The sequence below is a fragment of the Giraffa tippelskirchi genome, chromosome 10 (genome assembly GCF_054371585.1).
Source record: "Giraffa tippelskirchi isolate mGirTip1 chromosome 10, T2T-mGirTip1v1.2.pri, whole genome shotgun sequence".
NCBI classification, from domain to species: domain Eukaryota; kingdom Metazoa; phylum Chordata; class Mammalia; order Artiodactyla; family Giraffidae; genus Giraffa; species Giraffa tippelskirchi.
Window position 1 is genome coordinate 142,451,373 of NC_137284.1, and position 20,761 is coordinate 142,472,133.

A 20,761-nucleotide genomic window follows, 5' to 3' on the forward strand; every position below is an offset into this window, starting at 1 on the left:
TCTCTCCATATTTGTGGAAATAAACTGGTCAGCTTTATAGAATTACTAAGTGACAGTTTATTTATATTGGCATTTGAATATTGCACACCAGCACATTTTAGCAAGTATGAAGTCAGAGTTTCTTAAGTAGCAAAGAGAAAACCAACCAACCTTCAGAACTGTTCATCTTATTTTTGTAAGATACCAAGGTCCAAAAACATTCATAGCATTTGTATTATTGAAGTCAAAAGATAAAGTACTGGATCTAAGGGTACCTAGTTTGTAAATCCAACAGGAGCAAACTTCATCTGTCCTGTTAGGTTTGTTTTGTTGGTATAAATTGTAAGATCTCATTTGTAAATTATTTTAGCTTAGTCATGATTGATAGGCATGTAACGTTTACATATCTGCATTTCTATTTGTAGATATGTAAGTAACACTGTAAAGAAAAAAAGCGCGTGAACTCTCCAATGTAAAAAGCAGTCTGGTGCACAATGCAGCTCCATCCCAACCCGTGGAATCATCAGGTCACCCAGCACTGCCATGCCTTCTCAGCGCTCTGTATCTCAGTCACAGTCCTCCTTCCAGAGCAGCCAGGTTAACCATGTAGGCCTTCTCCTTTTGAGTCTGAGCATCTGCAGCACTCCAGCTCCAACTCTGTACTTGGGAATAAATATTAGGGGAAACATATCTAACTAGTGATTCTGATTGTATAACTTCCCTAAATAGCTCTTTGCTTCAGATAAACTAGGAAAGCTAAATATCACATATGCCTGTGAAACTCTCTCTGCCTCTTCTACTTGCTATTGTTGCTGTTGTTGTTCAGTCTCTAAGTCGTGTCGGACTCTTTGTGACCCCATGGAATGCAGCGCGCCTTAGGCCACAGGTTCTATCTAAATACACACCTATAGGCTCCCATGAGGTGCCCAGTGTGAGGGTGGTGGGACACTAAGGCAGTTTTAGAACAAAAGAGGGGGCCATAGAGGGCACTGCCAGTGGCTCAGTGATAGAGAATCCGCCTGCAATGCAAGAGACATAAGAGACACAGGTCGGATCCCTGGGTCAGGAAGATCACCTGGAGGAGGAGATGGCAACCCACTCCAGTGTTCTTGCCTGGAGAATCCTGTGGACAAAGGAGCCTTGCAGGTTGCAGTCCATGGGGTCACAAAGAGTCGGTCACAATGAGCACACACACATATACATAGAGGGCACTGCCCTGAGTGTGAAGCCTCTTCTCAGTTGTCAATGACACCTTCTTTCTTCCTTGAAAAGGAAGTACGAGGGAAAAAAGAAATCCAAGCAAAGAGGATATCCTGCTCTGGTTTTTAGTTAGCTATTTGGCTTGTTAATGCCAGATTCCTGGCTTGGTGACATAACTTGATTCTTTTCTGACCTTTGTGTAAATGTATCCACAAATAATTCATACAACATGCTGAATCTTTTCGATAAGTGTTTTGATTACTTTCAGTCCAATGCTTTGGATTTCTGCTTCTAAATCTTTACTAATCATCAGCTTAGTAAAGAAATCTAAATAAGCTAACCCACAGTCTTCAAAGGCAGTTGCTGTTGTATAAATTTTTTCAGTTTAAGCTGTTTTTTGATCGTTGTCAATTATCCTCTGTAGCTATTGGACTAATGCTTTTCAGATACTTAAAAGTTTAAAAACTCGTCAGATCAGGTCTCTAAATGTTAAGAAACAGAACCGTCCTCTTAGAACTCTGTGGTTCAGTAAGTAGTCACGTTCAGGGTCGATCCTGCCAAGAAGCTGGTAAAGATGGTTGGCATCTGGCTCAAGAGGTGGTGTTTTCGATGTTGCAGAATTGCCTACCAGCGTAATGACGATGATGAGGAAGAGGCCGCCCGGGAACGGCGCCGCCGCGCCCGACAGGAAAGGCTGCGACAGAAGCAAGAGGAAGAAGCCTTGGGGCAGGTGACCGACCAGGTGGAGGTCAATACCCAGAACAGGTACTGTCCTCTTCGGAAGGGCACATTTCTCAATTGCTTCTTAGCCTGTCTGATGAAAGAAATGTGTTGGGCAAAGCATTCCCTTCTCAGCCCAACTCAATCTCTTTCACTCTTTCTAGCTTGTTTAATTTTTGTGTGGCCATTATTGGCAACTCACCAGACTCAACAGTTGATCTGATTTAGACATCAGGACACCAATACTCCTTTCTTCTCATCCCCTATCCTGTCCCCTATACATACCCCAGTTGAAGGATATTTTCTTTGTAATCTAGTAAATTTTTTATTTACTAAAAATCACGGGTCATATTCTTAAATAAGGAAGACCATTTACGTTCATTCTTTAAGGTATTGTTATCTGTTCTGAACTAAAGATGTATTAGTTTAATAGTCCTCTGTACCTACCAGTAGCAGAGATAATACTTGGGTTTTAAAAGTAGGCATGAATTGCAGATGTCTTATTCTTCCTGATATACACTCTAACCCAGTATTCTCTATTCTCTGTAATATTCTGCAAGGTGCAGAATCCTGTTTAATTTAATGTAGTTATTCAAACAAGCTTATGAGTTTAGTACTGCATTTTCCCCTATACCAGTCCTGGTGGAAATCAGGAAAGTCGAGATCTCTTAGTAGTAAGTTCAATTTCTTATAACAAGTGTATATTAGTTGCTCAGTCATGTCTGACTCTTTGAGACACCCATGGACTGTGCCCGCCAGGCTCCTCTATCCATGGCATTCTCCAGGCAAGAATACTGGAGTGGGTTGCCATTCCCTTCTCCAGGGGATCTTCCTGACCCAGGGTCTCCTACACTGCAGGCAGATTCTTTACCATCTAAGCCATCAGGGAAGCCCTAGCTTCTTGTAAAGGGACTTTTAAAAGTTCACACATACACGGTCACACAGTGCATTATGCTAATAGTTAGTATATGTCATGCATGTGCTCCAAGGTACAGAAAAGATGAGGATGTTTGAGGGGGAATGGAGGAAAAGATAATTCTTAAATTATGGAATGGTTACATATAATGAAATCATCATACAAGATCTTTTGTGTGGTTTTGGTTTTAGATTCTTTTATTCTGTGCATGTTTGGAAGGAACTGTATTTGATAATCCCCTTCATTCAATCTATATAGAAAATTCTGAAGGGAAAGAGTTCTGACCCCTTTAACGTGAATTTCAGTGGGTACACAGAAGGTTTCTACAGGCAGTCGTGAAAATGCTGGCAGGATGACTCAATCAGGAAGCTTCTTGGCTAGGTGGACAAACAGACCTCATCCCTCAGTAAGTAGTTCCTAATTAGGGAGGGTGTATAGCCAAGAGGTTTAGGTTTGTTGGGTTCACCACTTGGCTTTGAATCCCAACCTGACCCTCCCTTCACTAACTCTATTTCTTCAGTTAAATGGAAATAAAAATTATACTGTTTTTTAGGCATGTTGTTAAATTTAAATGAGATGATAACACATGTAAAATGCACATACTAATCTTGACTATTATTAGGAAGATGGTAGCAGAATCTTATAAATCAGAGCAGCATGGTCATCACTTCCTTTTCTATTTTTGAGCTGAGGGAGATGGGAAAAAAAAGTTTAAACACGACATTTTACATTTTGAGGCCCTCCATGAATCTGGCTATTAGGGAATAATCAACAATGCCTTTAAAATTTACTAGTGCCTGTAGTTTTCTTGCTTGTAAAATTTTGCTCCTATTTGTATTTCTCTCCTTTCATAATTTACTATTACTAGTTATTGCATGCTATTGATTGAGTACAAAATTCTTTTTTTCTTTTTTTTTTTTAGTAGCTCATATTCATGTAATTTACCTCTGACAGGAAGAATAAGTATTCTTCTTGGGGCTAAGCAACTGTAATTGGTACTCAGCTTCTACTGATAATAGCTATCCTGATTTATAAATAGCAAATAGCAAAAAAAGATTCAGTAGAGTCTGTTGTTTCTTAAGAGTTCTTTAAACCAACTAGCATTTTGGAATTTGGGGTACCTCTTAAAAATTATTTAAATTCAGTTGATCCAAATGCCTCATATACATAGATTTTTCCCCTTAAATTCTAAACTATTTGTATCTTCAGAGAAGTGTAACCCTTATGTGTCTAATTCATGGACACAGTGTCTTACAGCAATAATGAAGGCCAAGAAAATTTAAAATCTAGCCTCTACTCTGCAATTTCTTATTGTTAAAGGTGAAATGTGTTTTTCCAAAATTAAGTGAACTTGAACTTCAAAAGGGCCAAAGTTGGTATGAACCATGAAATTTGATGAAGTTTTAAAACACTACTCTTCCAACTCTGGTCACAGTCCTAGTATCACATGACTAGTTGTTTCCTGCAGTGAAGACCAACACCCCTGGCTTGGGCAGTGTCCAGCCAGCATCCCACAGTAGTGAGCATGGTGATGGACATGCTGCAGTTTGGTCTTTAGAGATTTTCTCTTCTTGTTTTATAAACATCAAATCTAACTGTTCTTTGTCTACTGTAGAAAAGAAGAACAAAAGACCCTTTACTGGGGAAATCTTGACAAAGAATGTAGATGGTATATTATATATATATTAGTTAGGGCAACATCAGCTGCTTTAACAATGAGTTCCCAAATTGGGTATTTCTGATTGGTAGAACTGGCCCCTATCTTCTCTCCTCTTGTGAGTTTATCAACCTCAGGGGCTTTGGAGTCCTCTGATCTAGCCAGCAGACAGAGATTGAAAAGGAAGAGAATGTACCTCTGCTTCTTATTTGTCCTGGCCTGGACATCACACTTCTGCTCATACTTCATTGGAATTATTGGTCATGTGGCCCCACCCAGGTACAAGGAAGAAGGGAGGGTTAGGCAATGACTTGATGGGCAATGACTTCCCTGTGACTAAGGAAGGAGGAGCATGAATTGTGGTGGACAGTTGGATGTTCCCACCGTGGGGGTTATTAGCCTGAATATAGTATAGCATCTGTGCACTATTATTAATACATACACTCCCTTCCTCTCAAAGTACTCTGTGTTCCAGAAATCCAGATCAGGAATTCCAGATGACTTGGCAACATGTGGGAACACTATATGATACGAGAGGAATTTGTTTCTTCAGTTTGGTCCTTGTCTTAATTTGAGTTCTCCAAGAATCAGATTCTGAAACAAAGATTTGAGCACAAACAGTTTATTTGTAAAGTGATCCTAGGAAAAGCCGGTAGCAGTGTGGGAAAGTGAGGCAGAGAAGGCAACACAACCAAATAAATGTTTTCTTTCTGAGCAAATTACCACTGTGAGTATCTGGAGCGTAACTCAACTGGGAGCTCTAAGATCCAGTGCAGTGCAGGTACTTCAGAGCTATCTGATTCCAAAGGTGAGGGGAGCTGAGGTATTTATTCACTAATGCTGATCAATTTTTGCTAGAGGTACAATGCCCAGGGGGCATTAATACTCAGCTCTTCTGCTTACAGAATAGACTCACCATGGCCAGAGAAAGACCATGGGCAAAGGTTTGCATATGCTGTCATTGAAAGTCAGGCAGGAATGTACTAATATGGGGTTATATATGGGGAGTGTGGGTATATATATTTCTCTGTGTATCTGCTATAATTCCCATGTGGCACAGTACATGAACCCAGCTGACCGATTAATCAGCAAGCTGTCCTTGGTGTTGTTTCTGTTGTCCAGTGTGCCAGACGAGGAGATCAAGACAACCACCACCAACACTCAGGTGGAGGGCGATGATGAGGCTGCTCTCCTGGAGCGACTGGCTCGGCGGGAGGAAAGACGCCAAAAGCGCCTCCAGGAAGCCCTGGAACGGCAGAAGGAGTTTGACCCAACAATAACAGATGCAAGTTTGTCACTCTCCAGCAGAAGAATGCAAAACAACACAACAGACAATGAAATGGCAGAGAAGGAGGGAAAAAGCGAAAGTCGCCAGGAAAGACAGGAGCTAGAGGAAACGGAAATAGTCACCAAGTCCCACCAGAAGAATGATTGGATGGAAGCGGAAGAGAAAAAGAAAGAAGAGAAAGAAAAGGAGGAAGAGGAAGAAGAGAAGCCAAAGCCAGGGAGCATTGAAGAAAATCAGGTAGAGGTGGTGGTAGAAGAGAAAACAGCAGACACCCAGCAGGAAACAGTAATGCCACTGAAAAATGGGCAGATCAGTGCAGATGAGCCTAAGACTGAGGAGGAGGGGGAAGGGGGCTCAGGTGAGATTCCCCATAATGAAAAGATGGAAGAGGAAGCCAGGGAAAGAGCTGAGGCAGAAAGGGCCATGTTGGAAGCAGAAGAAAGAGAAAGAATTAAAGCTGAGCAAGACCGAAAAATAGCAGAGGAGAAAGCAAAAAAGGAAGCAGAAGAAAAAGCAGCTGCCCAAGAGAGAGAAAGACGGGAGGCAGAGGAGAGGGACAGGATTAAGGAAGAGGAGAGAAAGGCAGAAGAGGAGAGGAACAGGATCAAAGAGCAGGAGAGAAAGGCAGAGGAGGAGAGGAACAGGATCAAGGAGCAGGAGAGAAAGGCAGAAGAGGAGAGGCAGAGGGCAAAGTCAGAGGAAGAAGAGAGAGCTAAGATAGAAGAGCAAAAACGTAAGAAGCAACTAGAAGAGAAAAAGGGGCAAATGCAAGAGAAAAAGATTAAAGGGGAAAAGGTAGAGGAGAAAACAGCAGGGAAGGGGGTCAATGAAAAGAAAGTACAAGAAGATAAACCTCATACAGCTGTCCCAAAGAAACAGGTACAGTAAACCTTTTGCACCAAGTGTGTGATGCCTGCAACTTGCAAGAAATGTAATGCACATCAAATTTGGGACTGAGGCCACATTCCTAAGGCCACACGTGCTTAATCGTTTGGCAAGCTGTTCATTTTTTTTAGGTCATAGCAATATGCAAGCATAGAGCGATCAATTGAGAGCTAAATATTCCACCAACCAAATTTACTGGTACAACCAGAGAGAAGTGAATTGCTGTGTGCTTGATTGCTATGAATACCAGAAAAAATGAATTAACCCAAAGATGACAAGTGTGGTGGTGCTGCACTGACATGATTCTGCACCTGCATCTAAACTCATTCCTTCTAACATCTTACCTCTCTCCACGGGTCTACATGAGGCAGGAGGACCATAACTCCTCACCTCATCTATGTGTTTGGCATCTAATAAAAGATGCTAAAAGTTGGGGTGGGAAACTGACATGATGAATCATGGTCAGAAATATCTTAAGAAGACAAAAATAACCCCCTTGAAATTAACTGGTAATAAAGGAGGGAAAGGAGCCATTTTGGACCTTTTATAAAAAATGTCAAAACCCTGACTAGCCGTCATGTAGACCTGAGCCTAATGTAGACTTGCAGAAAGCCATTCATCTGGGGCTGCATCAACTTAAAACTAATTGGTAATTATGAGCACACATTTTGCTTCTTTTACCATCTGGGTGATACAGATTTATGTAGCACAAAGAAGGGTGGAATGGAGGTGGAGGAATGTCTGTAATCTAAGAAACATTTTTTTTCCCTCTGTCTGCAAGGCTACATTAAAAACCCTATACCTAACCAGAAAAGAAAAGAGATGCTTGTGTATTCAGCTTTCCAGAGAGAACTCTCTTATCGCTAAGTCTGCATTGCACTGAAGTCACCTTTCACTCCTGCTTCTTACAAGGGGCTCATAAACACAGCTATCATAAGAGATGATCAGGAACCAGATGCACCAAACACACACGAGGTTTTCAACACTCACTAGAAGCACCACATCACGCTGGACTTCAGTGAGCACGATGGCAGGCACACGAGGAAAGATTTGGCGGGAGGAAACTATCCCACATCGCTGTTTAGAACCACTGGCACTGGGGAAATGTGAGCATTGGTACAGCCACAGAGAAGTCACTTCACGCCACATGCAGAGTGACCTGAGCACCCTCTCACTCTTACTTTTAAATAAGTGACCTTACCATTCTTGAAAATAAAAAGGAAGAAGAAAGGGGGGCTAAAGTGCCAGCTAAAAGAGAAAAGTCCCAAGAAGACAAGGCTGCCTTCAAAAAAGAAGAGGTAAATATCATTGAGAAGGAACCTAGTCATAAAGCACAGAGAGCAGTGTTCCATGACGTTTCAGGTCAGATGATCTCAAAATTGTAACCTCTAACCCAGTATTTTTCAAGCCATGGCTCGTGATCCATTGAATGGTGAAATCAATTTAAGGCATCTCAAAACTAGTTTAAAATGTCAATCTGCATTTTTTTAAATGAAGTAGAATAGAAAATATCAGAGGACATTGTGGCCATTAAGTGTTGCATTGTGATATAAATTGTCTTTTCTACTATGGGTCACAGTCAGAAAGCTTGAAAAACACTTCTCTGATCAACCTTTCCTGCTTTCTACTCTCCTTAGTGCTATTTTTTTTTTCCTTTGAGCCATCCTACTTTAATTTCAATCATGAAATATTTCCAACTGGCTTTGATTAATGATTTAACTTTTCAAAGGGAAAACACTCCCACACCTCTCAGTAGAAAACTGATGAACTGAAGATAATATTTGGTTTTCAAAAGAAAAGTTTGGCACAATGTTCTGCATTGCATTTCTGAGGCACACACAGGAGCTGGTGCCAGGGTGTTTGACTGTAGGTAAGTAAACAAGTCAGTGGACCAGAGGCTGCTGCAGAGAGCATGTCATTATGTCCCAACATAATCAAAATGCCACATCAGAAAGCCTGACCTCAGGTTAAAACTCTTCGCTCCCAGTGCTGGGGCACAGGTTTGATCGCTGGTTGGGGAACTAAGATCCCACACGCCACATAGCACAGCTTAAAAAAAAAGGAGAAAGAAAACCTGACCTTGTTTTAACCATCATGCTTATGTTAGCTCCAAGCAATCCTAAAAATGATGATAGCATTTAATAAGCTTGAAGTACTTGATCGTGGTAAAACTAAATTATCAAACATAAGATTTGAATTACTCTGCCTTTGGGACGCAATTGTAGCTATTGAGCTCCAACTCAGATGGACTCTTGCTACATTTCTCTGCCCATTATTGCACAGAATAAGACACAGACAAATCTATATTTAGCAAATAGATGAGATTTAATAGGAGAATAGTTATTTTCTTAAACCTTTTTTTCCTAAGATTCATGTAAAAACAACTCTAGTTCATGTTATGGTTTATTTTGTTTTTGGTATGTGTTCCTCTCATTTTCTAGTAGAACTTGTGGTGGCTTGGGAGTAAAAACCAAATGTGACACTGCCCAGTTAAAAGCAGGAGAAAGCATGAATGCTAAAAACTAGAAAACTAAATTTGGCTCTAATGAGGCTGCTGAGAAATTTGTTGAACATGTTGGGAAACAACTGTTCTCATTCTGTAACAGAAAAACAACTACAAATTCATTTCCAAAAAATGAAAATTACATTGGGACTAAACTCAGAAATATCCCACATATATTATTTATTTAGCTTCCCACATATATATTTATATATCCCACATATATTATTATTTAGCTTCATCTCTAAAGCTAGTGTTTTGTGTGGGGGAATATCTTTAATTTATTTTTTAATTGGAGTATAATTGCTTTACAGCATTGTATTAGTTTCTGCTGTGCAACAGCATGAAATCAGGTGTGTGTACATATATCCCCTCCCTCTCGAGTCTCCCTCCCACCACCCATCCCACCCATCTAGGTCATCAGAGAGCGCAGAGCTGAGCTCCCTCTGCTATACAGAAACTTCTTGGGGGAATATCTTTAAATACAGGAGGAAGAGGGCATGAAATCATAGCTCGGTGATTACATTTCTGTAGAGCAGGAGAGGCAGAATGACTGTACGAATTCTCCATTTCATTCAGTTCACTAAGATGTGGATCGTTTTCAATGACCACGGCATTCTGTGTCCACGTTTTGTGTCTGTGAACTAGAAGGAGCTCACCAGCAGTCATCCTGTCGTCCTTTAGACTCTTTTCAGATAAGGCCCCCAGTTCAACAGTGGCCGCGGTTGGATGATTTCAGTCCTGCCCCTTTCTCAGTCTGCCCTCCAGCGCATTCCAGTGTCCCAAAACTTGGCCTCTTTTTGACATAAGAACAGATTAGCTCCTTAACCCAAGCTTTGAAAAAAAAAAAAAAAAACAACTGCCATTCCTGTTTTAACATTGCATACATAAATTACTACCTGAATAACCAGGTTTTCCCCCTCTCCAGCTGTTTGTGTAGCTGCTTCACATAGGTAACTTTAAATCATGGTTTACGTGATGTGGCCATTTTAAACGCCCTCCTTCTACCCCCCATCCCACTTTTTGTTCTCTATGCTCAACAAAAGTCTTTCCTTTCATGGAGTTAGCAAGAAAAGGAAACACAAACATCAGGTGAGCTACATTTCCAGAAGTCACTCCAACACCTTACACAAAACCTTCTTTCTCCCACTGCAGTTTAATTCTTTGTGGCAATGAATCACAGATGACCAGTAACCTTGAAACTTAATTTAACTTTTTCTCTTCCCCAACTATAAAATGCCTTCTTTTAATTTTTTTTTTATTTTTACTGAAGTATAATTGAAGTACAGTGTTGTGTTTATGCTGCACAGCAAGTGATTCAGTTATACATATATTGCATGTGTGCGTGAGTTCATGCTCACTCGTGTCCAACTCTCTGCGACCCCATGGACTGTATAGCCCACTATGCTCCTCTGTGCATGGGATTTGCCAGGCAAGAATACTGGAATGGGTTGCCATTTCCTACTCCAGGGTAATCTTCCCAACCCAGGAATCGAACCCACATCTCTTGTGTCTCATGCATTGGCAGGCAGATTCTTTACCCACTAAGCCACCTGGGAAGCCCTTTATACACATACATATATTCTATTTTTATATACATTCTTTTCCATTATGGTTTATCATAGGATATTGAAAGTAAAATGCCTCCTTTTAGTTCTTCACCCCAGAGCTCGTTTTTTGTTCTGGCCTCTAACAGGAAAACGGTTTCCAGCAGAGCTGTTCATATGATAATGAAACTAATACTCATATCACATAGGCCAGAGCCTCTCACTAGACATCAGTGTGCATGCTGGTCACCTGGGATCTTATGAAACACAGACTCTGACTCTGTGGGTCTGGGTGGAGCCTCAGCTCCCCAGGGAAGTCCATGTTGTCCAAGGACAGGGCCGTTCATGTGATATACATTGGGCCTGGAAAAGGAATTGAGGCTTCTGAAACTAACAAAAGTATGTTCAACTTAGTCTGAAAAAGTGTACCTTGCACCAGTTCTTATCATTCTTCTGGAATCAAATGATACAAAGCAGCACAACAGAGAAACTGGTGCCTCAGTCCTTTTAGACTTGTTCACAACGTTTTGAATGTCTCTCTGGCACAAGAGTATGTCACTGGAATTCCTACCCCTACACACATACACCCATGTGTTACCCCACTGATCACATTTTTTTTTTTTTGCTGTGCTGTTCCCAGGTATGTCCGACTCTTTGTGACCCCATGGATTGTAGCCCAGGCTTCCCAGGTGGCACTAGTGGTAAACAACCTACCTGTCAATGCAGGAAATGCAAGAGACGTGGGTTCAATCCCCGGGTCGGGAAGATCCCCTGGAGTAGGGCATGGCAATCCACTCCAGTATTCTTGCCCGGGATAATCCCATGGACAGAGGAGCTTAGCGGGCTACTGCAACAGGGTCAGACACAACTGAAGCAACTTAGCACGCACAGACTAGCCCACCAGGGTCCTCTATCCATGGGATTTCCCACATGAGAATGCTGGAGCAGATTGCCATTTCCTACTCAGGATACATGGCCCGGTATTAATCCATCAGCACAGATTCTCTTCTTGGTAACATTTTGATCTAGAAGCTCTAATGCTTTTCCCAGTGGGCTCAGAATATCCCATTAGCTTAGGTTGAATCTGTTATAGAAGCCAACCCACTGTGCTCCTTAAAGTGTTACAGAATTTATTTATTCATTTCCCAGAAAGAAAAGATAATTTGCAGTCAGCATTAAATCATCATTATTTCATTGGGAATTTTTTTAAGTCTTCCAAAAAGAATATAAGCATATCATCTACCACAACTTTGCCAATACAGGCAGAGCTTGAAAAAAACAGGATGTTTCTTCTGTTAGACATGTATTGTTTTACAAATCTATTTTACACACATTTTTGGTCAGTAAATTAGATAATGCATTTTGGGAGACTGGAAATATCTCTGACTCCAAAATAGGAGAAGTGAGTTTCTCTTTATATAGTGCTCTACAAACTGTAAGGTGTGAGTCACAATTTCTTTCATGGGTTCACTGCAAGGGGACCCCCTCGCCCTTTAATGTGTATCCCCAAATACTTCTTAACCAGGATATAAACTCCCATCCATAGTTTCTAGGGTTATACCCAACAATGGTAGGTCAGAATGAAAAGAGACCTTGCTTGCTCCTGCCTTCCCAAAAAATACGGATTTACCACCAGGCTGCTGCTGCTGCTGCTAAGTCGCTTCAGTCATGTCCGACTCTGTGCAACCCCATAGACGGCAGCCCACCAGGCTCCGCCATCCCTGGGATTCTCCAGGCAAGAATACTGGAGTGGGTTGCCATTTCCTTCTCCAGTGCATGAAAGGGAAAAGTGAAAGTGAAGTCGCTCAGTCATGTCCAACTGTTAGCGACCCCATGGACTGTGGCCCACCAGGCTCCTCCGTCCATGGGATTCTCCAGGCAAGAGCACTGGAGTGGGGTGCCATTGCCTTCTCCTACCACCAGGCAAGGACAGTCAAATTAAAGCTGCGGGACAGACCAGGAGCTTCCTTCTCTTCTCTGCACAAATCTGGAGCCAAGAGGGAAGGCACAGGATGAAGGATTAGGAAGGGATCATCTAGCCCAACCCTCTCTTTTCATGCACACAGAGCCAGCATTCCAGAGATGTTAGGTGACTTAAAGTAACAGTTAGATTGTTGACAACACTAAAACTAAAACTCAGATTTCCTGACTTTCAGACAAAGCTCTCAGAATAGCAAAAGAACAGCCTCCCTCTTCAGCAAGTCCAAGGGATGTCCTAGATATATGCCACTTGGAAAAAGATTAAAAGTCTTAACTAGCTAGGGCACCATGGTAGTGAATAGTTCATCGATAGTAATTTAATCAAATAATACTTGGCAAAAGCAATCAGGCAAAGGACTGAAGACTCATCAGTAAAGAGCAAAAAAAAAAAAAATTCTTTTCTTAGTAAAACATGCACTTTGGTGGGGGTTAGGTATCGGAAGCATAACAACTGCAAAGAGGTGAGTGATCAGGTAAGGGGGGGACCGTTCTTGGCAGCCCCTGGAGCCCTGAGTTCTTACATCCAAACCCTCCTACTTTGGTCTCTTTAGAGTGTAAGTGCTTTGTCACTGTTTGTCTTCAAATGAGCAGTAATGAGCCTCACCTGTTCTCATACTCATTTTTTAAGAATGGGTGAGATGATAAAGGTAATTTGAACTCCTTTACCCCCCCCAAAAAAAGCTATGCAAATTCAGTATACTTTGACATAATCTGTCTCACTGTGAGGAACTTGTAACACAAAGCCTACACATGCACACAAAAATTAGAGCTAATACCTGCTGTCTGTGTACCACCTTCATCTGTCTCCCACAACAATCGCAAAGCCTTTCAGAGACTAAATTATCACCTTCAATGGAAGTCGAGGTCAGCCCTGGAATTTTTCCTTTGCATTCTATCTTTAATGCTTTAGTTGACTACAAACATGGCCCCACAGGTCTCTGCATCATCCCTCTAAAGGTAGGGTTATTATGTCTTCTATCCTGAAGACCCTAGTTATTCATTTGATTAAAATACTAGGGTGGTCTTCCTCTGACATCTGCCAAGGCTGACTTGACAGATCTGGCTAACTCGGTAGGTTTTTTATTTCCTCCTCAACACATTCAAGTCCTTCTCAAAGAAGCACCCTCCATCCAAGAAGAAATCTGTCCAAGCAACTTGGCCATTCTCCCATCAAGGCCACACTAATAATTGTTCTTCCCAGTGGGAACTGAAAACAACCCCTCTCATGTGGAGTTTCCAGAACATAATGGTTTCCAAATGGTAACACCTCCGTCACTTTTGAAAATAAAACCTCAGCAGAAATAAGGGATGATCCTGACCTCCTAAAATTGTGGTCAGGGTCTTTGCTCAGAAGCTGGAGGACCATAGCTCATGCTCCAAGAATTTCCTCTGATTCCAGGTCTACCACATCATTCTCCAGTGGTTTGTTTTACTTCTCAGTTTTCTGGCTTCCTAACAATGTTGGATTTTATTTGGTGATACCAACCGAAACCTAATAAGATTTTTATTGTTATGTTTCTTCCTGATATGTACCATTGGTTAGCTCAAAGATGAGAAGACTAAAAAGGACAAAGAAAGCAAAGACATTAAGAGCTTTTTGGATGCAAAGAAGGGATTTACAGAAGTGAAGTCTCAGAATGGAGAATTCATGACCCACAAACTTAAGCACACCGAGAATACTTTCAGGTAAGACATAGTGGCTAGTTAACAGTGACTGTGCTCATGTGTGGAAAAAAAAAGTCAGTCTCCCTACCCTGTGACTCCAGACAGAAACGTGCTAACAGGCAACATACTTTTGTTGTGAGGTCACTGGCCATTGTCTTAGAGATACTCTGTCAGCAGATCAGTCTATCAATCACTAACAGGAGAACAGCAGGCCCTGCTCAGACAAGGTTTGATCTGCTTTTCCCATTATTTGACAAGGCAGATCAATCATGCTTGGTATCCATGTTTTTGTTCACTGACCTAATACGTTCACGTAAGGTCAGCTTATTAGAAAACATTATCACCCGAGTTCATGTCATTGATTCATTCTCTGTATGGTCCAGAAGACTTCATAAAAGAAACTTCTCAACACTATTTTCAAAAATGTCTTTTCTAAACGTTGTAAATAAATTGTTGCATAAAAGAAAGATTGCCCTCTGGCCAGATACTTTGGAAACATTAGGTTAAACTAAATAAGTTACATCTCTTTACTGCAGGACTTCCAGAGTCTTTGATGTTATTTTGCCTTGGGGAATCTCTAAGAGGGAGGAAGAGGATGTGCAACTAATGCTCTAGTTTGGAAAACCTTCTTGCAGAGCTTCAGATTCCCCTTTTTCATCCCCTCTCCCATCACATTGAATAGATCTGGGCAATTAAGTTTAGGACAGATAGACAATTGCGCGCATGCTAAGTCTCTTCAGTCCTGTCCAACTCTTTGCAACCCCATGGACTGTAGCCCACCAGGCTCCCCTGTCCGTGGAATTCTCCAGGCAAGAATACTGGAGTGGGTTGCCATACCCTCCTCCAGGGGATCTTCCTGACCCAGGGATCAAGTATATGCAGGCAAATCCTCACTTCTAGGTTGAATATGGAGATTCCCCCCACCCGCACTAGCTTTGTAGAAGAACTCAAGTTATAGAAGCCTGCCATGGACACCTGGCTACCTGACTCTCTCTGCCCCATTCCTACACACACTCGCTCCAATTGCTGGTGCCAAATTGCAGTCTCTGTTATGTCACTGGCTGCTGTGCCAAACATTCTGGAAAAGAGTCTGGGGTCCCTGTAATGTGGATTCCCAGAGGAATCCAAGGTGGCCACCTTGCCTGTAGACCCTTTTTTTTGGAACACTTCAAATAAGAAAGTTCCAAGCAGGTGTGGAATAAGAAAGCTGAAAGCACATGGAAGAAAAGACGTGTATTCAAAGCCTAAATAAAGTGTGAAGGAGTAAGAAGGGTAGAACCTATAGATGTTACTTGGGATTGGCAAGAAAGTAGAGTAAAAATTAAGTTTATTAGGAATTCATAGAAAATCTAGAAATCAAGCTGATTCAGGCTGGTAAGCTGAGTGCAGAGCTTGCTGAAGTGTCAGTCCTTTAATGTGTTAAAGCCCTAGAACTGTGTCAAGTTCATGCAAAGTGTTCAAAGAAGATTACCTAAAAATATTATTGTTGAATTACTTGGATAAGACTCTGATCCTGGGAAAGATTAAGGGCAAGAGAAGAAGGGGGTGACAGAGGATGAGATGGTTGGATGGCATCATCAATTCAATGGACATGTGTCTGAGCAAACTCCTGGAGATGGTGAAGGATGGGGAACCTGGCGTGCTGCAGTCCATGGGGTTACAACTGTCAGACACATCTTAGCGACTGAACAGCAGCAACAATTACTTGATAGTTTAAAATATGTGCTGTAGGTGCAAGTACAATTTTATTAAGAGAAATAACTTTAAAAATCTGTCAGTGGAAAGAAGTTTGGTTAACAATTAGCAAACTTGTCAACCAGTTTCAGTCAAAACTCAAATTAGCAATTAACATGCCCATTGTTTGGAAATCCAGAAAACTGGGTAACTTGAAAAGGTAAGTCACAAGAGATGGCAACAGACTGAGGACTGAGAACCCATAATTGGGACTCTTGCTTTAATTTTGCTGTTTTGACAGGAAAAAAATGAAACAAACTGCTACCATATTATTAGTTTTTAATTTAGCTGCCAACATATGTTAGTTGTAGTTTCAATTAGAAATTGATGCCTATAGAAGCAGAGACACCCAGTTTGCTCCATATAGTTACAGAGTGAGGGGAGCTGGGGAGGAGTGAGAGCCTCTGTTTAGATTAGCTTAGTACCTATTAGTCTAACTGAAAACTAGCTGTGTTCATAGTGAAAGGTCTATGTTCATCTAGACTTTCACCTAGCGAAGCCACAGAAAGAGGAAAGAACCTACTGGAAGAAATTTCCATATTAGTGGTACCCTAACGCTCAGGCCATACCAGCACATCTGAGCAGATGTGATATGGCCAAAATTCTTGTTCCTGTTTTGAGCATAGCTCCTTTTGTTGATTTAATTACTTTTCCCTTTGATAGACTCATTTTCTTATAGCTAGATGTTTTCTCTAAAATATGACATGAAAATCTCAATTCAGGAGCAAGTTAAGCACCCATCACCTAAGGAAACCAGTAACATTTTCCCCAGATACTCTTTATGTGTATACATTCAAAACAGGCATAGATGTATATATGTGTATATTTATAAATCTCTGTTTTCAAGTGATTCTTTCACTGAGCATAACAGTGTATCTTTGTCAACTTTCTACACCAGTGAGTATAAGCCGACAGTTAATGTTAGAGTGTTCTACTGGGTGGATGGGTCATGACTGATTTAACCAGTCCCTTTGGAGAAGGAAATGGCAACCCACTCCAGTATTCTTGCCTGGAGAATCCCAGGGACGGCGGAGCCTGGTGGGCTGCTGTCTATGGGGTCACACAGAGTCGGACACGACTGAAGTGACTTAGCAGTAGCAGTGATGGGCATCTGAATGCCCAAAATGAAGATTGAGCGACATCTAGTGGAGTCCAGAAAAGTTTCTATAGGCACGTGTTAGCAGCCCTCCCAAACACTACCACCATGAACACGAAGAGCCAACTCTCTGAAGATGGAGAGACTTCAAATGAAAGGAGAGAATTCCTCTCTGGAGTCACAGGCGTATGGACATTTAAGACTTTGAAAGAGCAATATCAAGTCTTAAGGGGTCCCCTAACCTTGACTGAGTTAAAAATAAGAGTTGATCTTTAGCTATCAAGAACCTAGAGTGATATTTTTTAACCTTCTAACCTCAACTCCTAGTAAGATATAAATTTTACATCATATCCCAGTACACATCTACATATGTATTTATAACTGAAACAAGAACGTCAAGAAAGGGTCGTTTCCCTTGTTCCATGCAATACCCTCTGATGTTTTCTTGTTGGTTCTTTTAAATGCTAATTATAGTCCACGAAATAGATTTTACAAAATGCAGCTTGAAAAGCATAGTACTAAAGGACATAGTTTATTCAGAACTATCTCACTATTTTAAAAGCATGAGATGCACACAAAAAATCAGTATCGGTAACTATGTAATCTTGAGCTCCTTTTCTGTTCCTCCTCTTGCTTCATAGCTAGAAACACCAGTGCTATTCTCTGCATGGAATAAATGATACTAGACCATGGTTATTCATCTGTTACAAAAGTGTCAGAAATGGGCCACCTAGGTTCAGATATAGTTAAAAATGCCCTCACTACTTGTTAATGCGTATTTAAATAAGATTTCTTCCATTTTTGTGGCTCAATAATATTCCATTGTATGTACTTTTACCACATTTTTGTAATATGTTCATCTATCAATGGGCACTTAGGCTGTTTCCATATCTTGGCTATTATAAATGATGCCGCATGACCATGGGAGTTACATGTGTCTTTTTGAGTTAGTGTTTTCATTTTCTTTGGATAACTACCCAGAAGTGGAATTCCTGCATCATATGGCAGTTCTGCTTTTAATTTTTTGAGGAACCTCCATACTGTTTTTCCCTAGTGGTTATACCAATTTACAGCCCCACCAACAGTGCCTATTTGCTCCCATTGTACAACCTAGGAAACCCAGGGTAAGTGGCAGAGACGGGACTCGGATTCAGACCTGGGAATTCCAGATGGACCCCAACTTAGCCGTGAGGATCCACTGTCCAGTGAGGGCAGTGGAGATTTCCGTGTAGGATGCAAGGTCTGCAGACCGACCTCCCCTGCTTCCAGGGCGGTGAGGGTAGGCTGCAAGGCAGACGAGTGTCCCACTCTTTTGCAGCCGCGCTGGAGGGAGGGTCAGCGAGGCCAAGGAGGCTGAAGGCGCTTCCCAGGTGGAAGCCGGCAAGCGGCTGGAGGAGCTGCGCCGCCGCCGCGGGGAGACGGAGAGCGAGGAGTTCGAGAAGCTCAAGCAGAAGCAGCAGGAGGCTGCCTTGGAGCTGGAGGAGCTGAAGAAGAAGAGAGAGGAGCGAAGGAAGGTCCTGGAGGAGGAGGAGCAGAGGAAGAAGCAGGAGGAAGCAGAGCGAAAAGTGAGAGAGGAGGTAAGGCCGGGCGCAGCGCGGCGGTCTAGCGCCTTCACTTACCCAAGCTCCCGAGTACGCGTCTCCCCGTGAACATTCTGACCCTGGAAAATAGTTTTTTCCCTGGTGAACTGCTGCTGCCCTTTTGAACATGAATTCTTACAAATGCATTTGTCATGAATCTGAGCAAACTCCGGGAGATAGTGAAGGACTGGGAAGCCTGATGTGCTGCAGTCCTTGGGGTCACAAAGAGTCCTAGACGACTTAGCGACTGAACAACAGCAGCAGCTTGCTGTGTGCTAGGCATGGTTCTAAAACTTTTATACACATTAATTTATTAAGTTCTCCTAAGAGCTCTCTGATATAGGTAGTCTTCTCATCCCCATTTTACAAATCAGGAAACTAAGGCACTGAGAGGTTTTGTAATTTTCCCCGGGTCCCACTTGTCTTTGTCTTAAAGCATGACCCTGTAAATGTCGCTCAGTAAAGACCGTGAGAGCAGAGAAGGATGAAAAAGTCTGCAGATCAGTTGCAAGAACCAAGAGTCACATGGTAGATGTTTTTTGATATTTGAAGAGGTTTTATAGAGAAGATTTTCCCCAAAATCGTTTTGGGGGTGTTTTAAGTGGAAGAGTAAGTAACTAGATTTTCACAGGCAGGGACAGTACCTGCTTTGTTCATTGCTGTACACCCAGGGCCCGGCACAGCGCCAGGCATGTAGCAGGAGCCCAGTGATTATGAGCAAATGAATTTGTTCTATCTTCTTAAACAGAACTGAAAACGACAGATAAACTTACAAGAAGGCAAATTTTGAAAACTGAAAAAGTGCTTAACCAACTGCTGTAAGCATTGCAGTAGTTCATAGAGAGCATTTCTTCCTTGTCTCCTGAGGTACATTATTATCCTCATTTTATAGACAAAGAAGTGGGAATCAAGTAGTTTGACTGACTTGTGTGAAGTCACTTGACTAATAAGTGACAGATTTGCTACTAGAATCCAGCTTCTCCAACTCCGCCTAGAGCTTTCCACACAAATCTCCAAGATTGTGATTTCCCATCATTTAAAATATGCAAAAAGACGTTAGATGACTTTCTGACATGGATCCTATACAAACATTCCCCAAATTGTGTGGAAAGTTTGGATACGTTACTCCAAGGTCTCTTTCAACTCCAAGACTCAACTCTTCTTGAGCCTATGACCTTTGGCTAGAAAGTAATTGGAATGATTGTTTTAGAATCAGACCCTCTGCCACTGGCAAGCTGGGACCTTGGGAGAGTCACTAGACCGAGAGACCTCTTTTCCTTATCTGTGAAATATCTACTTTCAGGATTGTGGTGGTGATTAAATCACGGTATTCAGGGTGCCTGGTACATAATAGACACTCAGGAAATCACAGTTTTCATTCCTGTTATTATTGTTATTGCTGTTCTCTAGAGGAGCAAAGTATCAATGAAAGAGAGGAGAAACATGCCTTCTGAGACCTGAATTGGACCTCAGAGATGATTTGGTCTAACCTAAGCAGGGTGTCTTAGTGGCAGCCACTGTAACAAATTACCATAGATTGGGTGGCTGATAAGACGTACAGGAAATGTTTGTCTCACAGTTCTGAGGCTAGGAAGTCCAACATCAAAATGCCAGCAAACTCTGTGTCTGGTGCGACCTCACTTCCCAATTCACAGATAGCAGTCTTCTCGCTGTGTCCTCACAGGGCAGAAGGGGTGAGAGAGCCCCCTGGAGCCTCTTTTAGGTTCTATTCTCATGATCCCCAAACCCCTACCTCCTAATGCCATCACTCTGGGGGTTGGGATTTCAACACAGGGATTTGGCGGCGGGACACAAATATTCAGGCCACAATACACAAGATCTTTCTGCAGCATCCTCCGACACGTGAACATCCAGTTCCTGCTTGAGAACATCCTTTGAAAACTACAAAGGCTACATAAATCTTTCAGAAAACTGTTCCTAGAGGATGTGCAGCCTGATGGGAAGACACAAAGTGTTCTAGGCCAGGAATGAAGGCACCAAGGGGTTGACGAGA

The 20,761-nt window shown here is 41.9% G+C and overlaps 1 protein-coding gene across 29 annotated transcripts in view; it reads left to right on the forward strand.

Moving 5' to 3' along the window:
* CALD1 (caldesmon 1) overlaps positions 1–20,761 on the forward strand; it is a 237,536-nt gene that overhangs the window by 198,379 nt on the left and 18,396 nt on the right. For 18 of the 29 annotated variants that reach the window (XR_014066400.1, XR_014066401.1, XR_014066399.1 and 15 more), the window contains 4 exons: positions 1,798–1,944; positions 5,595–5,997; positions 14,216–14,358; positions 18,486–18,744. Coding sequence is in view for 26 of the 29 variants with exons in the window: in XM_081532959.1 (XP_081389085.1) it covers positions 1,798–1,944; positions 5,595–5,997; positions 14,216–14,358; positions 18,486–18,744 (952 nt within the window). In the remaining 3 variants the exon portion in view is untranslated. Of the gene's footprint in view, positions 1–1,797; positions 1,945–5,594; positions 6,640–7,865; positions 7,944–14,215; positions 14,359–18,467; positions 18,745–20,761 lie in introns of all 29 variants that reach the window. The other 11 variants (XM_081532949.1, XM_081532947.1, XM_081532948.1 and 8 more) reach the window with 5 other exon arrangements.